The sequence below is a fragment of the Eleutherodactylus coqui genome, chromosome 5 (genome assembly GCF_035609145.1).
Source record: "Eleutherodactylus coqui strain aEleCoq1 chromosome 5, aEleCoq1.hap1, whole genome shotgun sequence".
Lineage (NCBI taxonomy): Eukaryota > Metazoa > Chordata > Amphibia > Anura > Eleutherodactylidae > Eleutherodactylus > Eleutherodactylus coqui.
The window spans coordinates 13888202-13895998 of NC_089841.1; the positions used below are offsets into that span (position 1 = coordinate 13888202).

General features: G+C 55.7%; 1 protein-coding gene across 1 annotated transcript; it reads left to right on the forward strand.

Moving 5' to 3' along the window:
* The first annotated feature begins 232 nt into the window (after positions 1 to 232).
* LOC136629034 (uncharacterized) lies at positions 233 to 5551 on the forward strand. Its single transcript, XM_066605154.1, has 2 exons — positions 233 to 1355; positions 4935 to 5551. The coding sequence occupies exons 1-2, from the start codon at positions 557 to 559 to the stop codon at positions 5528 to 5530; spliced, it is 1395 nt and encodes a 464-aa protein (XP_066461251.1). The 5' UTR covers positions 233 to 556; the 3' UTR covers positions 5531 to 5551.
* Positions 5552 to 7797: the final 2246 nt, after the last annotated feature.

Here is a 7797-nt window from a genome sequence, read left to right on the forward strand (position 1 = left end):
TAGTAATACTGTATAATGTCTGCTCCTCCACAGACACTGACAGACATGAGGAGACGCTGCTGTAGTAATACTGTATAAAGAGGCGCCGGAATAGTAGCCCCCGGGGATATATATGGAGGCAGCCCATGACAGGGTTAACGGGGAGGCCAGGGTTAATGGAAGGGTGAAGAGGGGGGGGGGTAGTAGAGGGGGAAGTTAGAGAGAAAGTGCGGGAACAGCAGGGGGAGGAGCATCCCTAGGCGGCAACGGAGGAAGAAGAAGCAGAAGGAGAAGACGGAGGCCACGAGGAAGAAGAGGGAAGAGGTAGAGAAGACCCAAGACCCCAGGCAGAAGTCCCAAGACCCCAGACAGAAGTCCCAAGACCCCAGACAGAAGTCCCAAGACCCCAGGCAGAAGTCCCAAGACCCCAGACAGAAGTCCCAAGACCCCAGGCAGAAGTCCCAAGACCCCAGACAGGAGTCCCAAGACCGAAGTCTGCAGACCGAAGTCCCAAGACCTGTCCGTGAAGAGCCCGAAGGTGATCGTCAGGAAGCGCCCAGAAGAGGACTTACCGGACATGGAGGCCGCCATGGAGAAGATCCGGGCAGCGGTGGAGGAGCGGGGCATCGACTGGCTCATGAGGATCCTGGATGTCGGGGCCCCGGGCCCATCGGAGGTGGAAGCGGCACCCGCACGGTCAGCAGCATCGGGGGGAGAGGCGTCCGGAGCCCCTGCAGCAACTGCGGTGAGAGAAAGGGGGCGAAGGACAGCCGCTGCGGGGAGCCGCACACCGGAGGCAGCAGCGGGAGCGCTGTCGGGGACTGCTAGCGGCCGGAGGGAGGAGGCAGGAGGGAGCAGGCAGACACCGGCAGCATCGGCGAGAGGGCCGAGTACTAGGAGGGCCCGCGCTCCGGCGCGTCTGAGCCCGGATCAGGCTCCACAGCGTCGGCGCCGCATAGAGAGTCCCTCACGGGCCCCTCCGGGCCGGCTCCCTGCACCATCCATGCCATCGGGGGAGCGCAGGCCCGGGAGGAATCTCGCCGGGCGGCACGGCGCAGCGTCCGGCACTAGGTCCCGTGCTGCCAGGGGGGCGGGGCCTAATACCGGGCTGTCGGCGGTGAACCGAGCTACAGCGTGGGGCCGCTCTGCAGGAGAGCCGGTGGTAGCAGAGCAGCCCCACAGTAACTTCCAGGGACAAGCTGAAGTGCGGCCCGTGAGAGCCAGGCCGAGCAGCAGGCAGGCGGCTGCGAATCCGGAGGTGCGTATGCAGCCAGAGGAGGACCCCGGTCGTCAGTTCGGACCACATTCGGACGAGGAATCGGATCCGCTGGAGGGAGGATCGGCGGCTGGTGGGACTACAGCCCCTACGCAGCCAGGTGAGCAAACACACGGGGACACTACTTACATGCAGTTAGCCGCGTTGCGCACGCGGGAGATAGTTTTGGGGGGTGGACAGGGGATGGGGGGGCGATGGCAGGCACACATGGCGCAGCGAGTGATTTTGGGTTATTTCTGGGTGGATTATGGGAGTTGTGGCGCAAGCAAGACGCAAGAGCAGGGCCGTCGCCAGTAGCTGCTTGGACGCTACCGTCCAACGCGTCGATCGCCGACGAGAGCGCTAGGGGTGGTAGCACGGCGGGGGCGTCTGTAGGGCAGCAGGTAGCGCCCGTTACGGTAGGGGTCCAGACGGAGAAAGATGGGGAAGGGATTCGCTTGGATGACAGAGCGAAGGGGGAAGTTTATGTGTGTTTCGAGGGCCCCCTAGGTGCACACTTAAAGAAGGAGGTTAGAGAAAAGATTTGGCGCGACGAATACGTCGAGATCTTTTCCCTTCTCCCTTTGGAAAAATTCAATTTAGATAAAGGGAAAAGGACAGAATATAAGAAGGAAGAGGAGGAGAAACGTCGGTGGAAACTGATTCCACAGACGTTCTCCAACTGGATGCAAGCCTTCGCTATTCTGGCCAGCGTTATAGGTGAAAAGGCGCCGGAGAACTGCTCCGGCCTTTTTTGCTATCTCGATGCGATAGGTGAGGCGTACAGGGTGTACGGGGGCCAAACGTGGCTTAGGTACGACGAGCAATTTCGTCAGCGGAAAGCGATCCGACCGTCTATTCGGTGGGATCAGAAAGATATTGGCCTATGGTTGCGGGTAATGGCCCCAGTTAGGTTTGGCCAGCCCTTTCAGGGGGGGGCCGGGACTAGCAGCTCGGCCAGTGGTTCCCAAGGGGGGGGGCAGGGAGGTCAGTCAGGGAGTCATAGGCTCGGATTGTGTTGGCAGTTTAACGACGGCCAATGCAAATTCGGGAACTCTTGCAGGTTCAAGCACGTCTGCTCCGTGTGTAACGGCACGTCACATGGAGCAGCAAAGTGCTTTAAAAAAGGAAAAGGAAAGGGTTTCGGGGCACCTGGAAAAGGGATGACACCAGTGAAACTGGCAAAGATGGTGCCGTTTCTAAATAGGTACCCCGACCGAGATAAGGCTAGTTTACTGTTTGAGGGTTTTAGGGACGGTTTTAGGATTCCCGCCCCAGTTCATAGGGTTCCGGTCACAACCAAGAATTTGCCGTCAGCGATTCGGCAATCGGCTGTGGTGACCGAAAAATTGTTTAAGGAGGTTCAGTTAGGCCGCATGGCGGGACCGTTCCGTTCCCCGCCCGTGGCGGACCTGGTGGTCTCACCGCTGGGGGTTGTTCCTAAGAAGGAACCTAACAAGTTTCGACTCATACACCATCTGTCATACCCAAAGGGGGCGTCAGTAAATGACGGTATAGACCCGGAAATTTGTTCTGTGGTGTATACTTCATTTGACGCCTCAATAAAATGGGTCCGCAGGTATGGGCAGGGAGCGAAGCTGGCAAAGGTGGATATCGAGTCTGCGTTTAGGTTGCTCCCAGTTGCTCCCGAGAGCATTCGTTTGTTAGGGTGTTTTTGGGAGGGAAGTTATTTTGCGGATAGGTGCCTACCCATGGGCTGTTCCATTTCTTGCGCTTATTTTGAAGCGTTCAGTTCCTTTTTAGAATGGGTAGTTAGGGATTGCACGGGGATTAGGTCTGTGATCCATTATTTGGATGACTTCCTATGCATAGGGCCAGCAGGTTCGCCTATTTGTGCAACTTTGCTGGGGTCACTTCAATGGGTTTCCGGTCAATTCGGGGTGCCTTTGGCGCCTGGGAAGACAGAGGGGCCCACTACATGTTTAAAGTTCCTGGGCATTACCATTGACACGGTTGCAATGGAATGCAGATTGCCCGAGGAGAAGTTGACAGAGTTAAAGGCGGAGGTAAAGAGAGCAAGGGTTGTCACCAAGGTCACTTTGAGGGAGCTCCAATCGTTATTGGGCAAGCTTAATTTCGCTTGCCGAATAATGCCGATGGGGCGAATTTTCAGCAGAAGGCTAGCGTCAGCAACGGCGGGGGTTCGGTTACCCCACCATTTTATTCGGCTAGGTAAGGAACTCAAGAAAGATTTAGCAGTATGGGCGGCGTTTCTAGAGAACTACAACGGTCGGTCAGTAATGATGGAGGAAATGGTAAACAATTTTGATTGGGAATTGTTTACTGACGCCGCAGGGAGTTCGGGTTTTGGGATTTACTTCCAGGGCCAGTGGTGCGCGGCCGGATGGCCGAGCGATTGGTTCTCGTCAGGGTTGGTAAGGAACTTGGTGCTACTCGAGCTCTTCCCCATTATAGTGGCGGTGGAGATATGGGGCGAGCAATTTAGGAACAAGAGGGTACGCTTTCACTGCGACAACCTGGGGGTCGTGCAGGCGATAAATAAATTGTCTGCATCGTCCCCTCCAGTGGTGGCCTTACTGCGCCACCTGGTGCTGAAAGCGTTATCACTTAACGCTTGGATAGGTGCGGTACATGTGCCGGGGGTGAGCAATTCACTAGCGGATGCTCTTTCTCGTTGCCAGTGGGAGCGATTCCGACGTTTGGCCCCGGCAGCAGAGAAGGAAGGGGTGTCTTGCCCGAGACACATCTGGAGCGTGGTCAGCGAGCAGTGAGGCACTTGATAGGTACCTCACTGGCTCGGAGTACGTGGACGTCTTATAGGGCAGCCTGGTCGGAATGGGAGGAGTGGCTGCAGCAGTGGGGAATCGTGCGTTCAGACGAGGACAGGGTAGGGGCGTTGTTAGGATGGTTGGGGAAAAGTTCTGAGACAGGGTTGTCAGTCGCCAGAGTTAACAAATTTATGGGAGGAGTGGCGTTTGGCGCTAAGTTGCGGGGTTTGACTGATGTTACAAAGAATTTTGTAGTCAGACAGGCACTAAAGGGGTTTAGAAGGGGGCGGGGGGGGTCAGATATGCGTCGGCCAATCTCGTTCGACTTGTTGAAGAGATTGGGGGGCGCATTGGGGGAGATATGCGGGGAAGGGTTTGAATACTCGCTTTTTAAGTTGGCTTTTTCATTAGCTTTCTTTGGGGCTCTTCGGCTGGGGGAACTGGTTTCCCCCAGCAAAAAGAAAGGGGGGGGTTTACAAAGCGAGGATACCAAGGTTATAAAAGGGCGGTTGGAATTAGTCATCCGTCGTTCTAAGATGGATCAGGAGGGTAGAGGTCGGAGAGTGTCGCTAGGACAAGTGCGGGGAGAGTCCATGTGCCCAGTTAAATGTTGGGAGGACTATAGTTTGTTAGCAGGAGTCAGGGTGGGGCCTCTTCTGCAGCACCGAGATGGTCGTTTTTTGTCAAGGTTCCAGTTCGAGGCGGTGTTAAGAAGAGCGATAGATACGCTGGGGTTAGACAGCTCTAATTTCGGGACACATTCTTTTAGAATAGGCGCGGCAACGGAGGCAGCAGAGAGGGGACTGGATAGTCAGGCGGTGATGGGCATCGGTCGGTGGAAGTCGGGACGGTTTAAACGTTATATCAGGCCGCACTTGCTTTAAGCGGGGGGGGGGGGTACGTTTTGCGGCGGGGTTAATTACGACTAGTTGTTTTTTCTTTTGTTACAGATCATCGAGCCGCGTTGGTGTGGATAATGGGCCACTCTTTTGTGTATTGGGGGGGGGAGAGGGCTAAGATCAGGCCTAACGGTAGACAGTTAAGGCTGAGTAGAGAGACGGCGGTAATTCGATGGATCGGAGTGCGGGGCATGGCCTGGTTCCGGGTGTTACAGGACGTTCAGCGCTTAGTCTCCCTAGACAGGCCGCCTAACATCCTCGTACTGCACGTCGGGGGCAACGATTTGGGGCAGAGACCCTTTAGGGACCTAGGTAGGGACATCCGGTACGATATGCTTCGTATGATGCAGATGTACCGGGGCTTGATCGTGGTCTGGTCAGAGATGGTCCCTCGCAAGGTGTGGCGCAACGCGCGCTCAGTGCGGGGGATAGACAAGGCCAGGATCAAGGTTAACCGGGAGGTTTCACGCTTCGTTGCGCGTAATGGAGGAGTGGCCGTTCGGCACATAGATCTTGAGAAGGGAGTAGGAAACTATTGGAGGAGCGATGGCGTGCATCTCAACGAGATTGGGACGGATCTGTGGTTAGAGGGGGTTCAGGAGGGAATAGAACGCGCGTTAGTTCTGTGGGGTGCTGCGCAGGCATGAGGTGGTCATGCCATGCTGGCGGTGGCGTTCGGAAGGGGGGGGGGGGGGAGTTCTTGGAGCCAGCTGATGTGCGGGGCGGGGGGGGGGGGAACGGGGGCTGATGGCTACCTCCCCCCCCCCTCCCCCTTTTTGGTATAGTGTGTGTGGTCAGCCTGTCGCCTCCCGGCTCTGTCAGGCCGTAGTCCCTGCAGAGAAACGTGGCTAGCCGAGGAACGGCTCGCGCCTCTCTGAGTCGGGAGGAGGAGGGCGACTAGGGGCAACCGGTTGTGTGTTGCCTCCCGAGTCGGCTGTCTTGCGACGGGAGGGTTTTAGCGGGAAGGATTTCAGTCTCCCGAGTCGGATAGAGGGAGAGAGCGGCGGGAGGCAGGACGGAAATCCTTTTCCCTGTTGGGGAGGCGACAGAGGGGGTTGGAGGCTCCGGGGACTTCCCCCTTTTCAGTGGGTTGTTTTATTTGATGTTTTTATCAATTGTTAATAAGAATTTTAATAAATGGCCGCTGTGGCCAAAAATTTATCCAAGCTAGAAGTTGCAGCGTTTTAATTGAAGAAAGGGGGAGGTTTGGGTTAGGTCACAGAGGTCACATCCGATATACCCGCGTCAAGAGGCGCCGGAATAGTAGCCCCCGGGGATATATATGGAGGCAGCCCATGACAGGGTTAACGGGGAGGCCAGGGTTAATGGAAGGGTGAAGAGGGGGGGGGGTAGTAGAGGGGGAAGTTAGAGAGAAAGTGCGGGAACAGCAGGGGGAGGAGCATCCCTAGGCGGCAACGGAGGAAGAAGAAGCAGAAGGAGAAGACGGAGGCCACGAGGAAGTCCCACCCACCCGCCCTTACTTTAGCATATAGGGGGCAGTTTAGTTAGTAGAAAGGGTCGTAGAGGTATCGTAACATTGTCATAGCGGCGTTCGGAAGGGGGGGGGGGGGAGTTCTTGGAGCCAGCTGATGTGCGGGGCGGGGGGGGGGGAACGGGGGCTGATGGCTACCTCCCCCCCCCCTCCCCCTTTTTGGTATAGTGTGTGTGGTCAGCCTGTCGCCTCCCGGCTCTGTCAGGCCGTAGTCCCTGCAGAGAAACGTGGCTAGCCGAGGAACGGCTCGCGCCTCTCTGAGTCGGGAGGAGGAGGGCGACTAGGGGCAACCGGTTGTGTGTTGCCTCCCGAGTCGGCTGTCTTGCGACGGGAGGGTTTTAGCGGGAAGGATTTCAGTCTCCCGAGTCGGATAGAGGGAGAGAGCGGCGGGAGGCAGGACGGAAATCCTTTTCCCTGTTGGGGAGGCGACAGAGGGGGTTGGAGGCTCCGGGGACTTCCCCCTTTTCAGTGGGTTGTTTTATTTGATGTTTTTATCAATTGTTAATAAGAATTTTAATAAATGGCCGCTGTGGCCAAAAATTTATCCAAGCTAGAAGTTGCAGCGTTTTAATTGAAGAAAGGGGGAGGTTTGGGTTAGGTCACAGAGGTCACATCCGATATACCCGCGTCATGTCTGCTCCTCCACAGACACTGACAGACATGAGGAGACGCTGCTGTAGTAATACTGTATAATGCCTCTTCCACAGACACTGACTGACATGAGGAGACACTGCTGTAGTAATACTGTATCATTTCTGCTCCTCCACAGACACTGACAGACATGAGGAGACGCTGCTGTAGTCATACTGTATAATGTCTGCTCCTCCACAGACTGACAGACATGAGGAGACGCTGCTGTAGTGATACTGTATAATGTCTGCTCCTGCACAGACACTGACAGACATGAGGAGACGCTGCTGTAGTAATACTGTATAATGTCTCCTCCACAGACACTGACAGACATGAGGAGACGCTGCTGTAGTAATACTGTATAATGTCTGCTCCTCCACAGACACTGACAGACATGAGGAGACGCTGCTGTAGTAATACTGTATCATGCCTGCTCCCCCACAGACACTGATAGACATGAGGAGACGCTGCTGTAGTAATACTGTATAATGTCTGCTCCTCCACAGACACTGACAGACATGAGGAGACGCTGCTGTAGTAATACTGTATAATGTCTCCTCCAGCAGCTGTCGATCACCTTGCTCATGTGATGCCTGACTCCTCCCACACAGGTAACTGATCACATGATGGTGATGTCATCACAGGTCCTTGAAGCACATAGCCGCTGTGCGGCTCTGCAGGTCTGTGTGTTCCCTCATGTCAGGACCTCTGGGGGAAGGAAAGTATATTTTGGTTATTGAGGACTTGTGAGTTTTTGTCGCATGCCGTTCATCCGTCCGCTCTGTCTCTTCC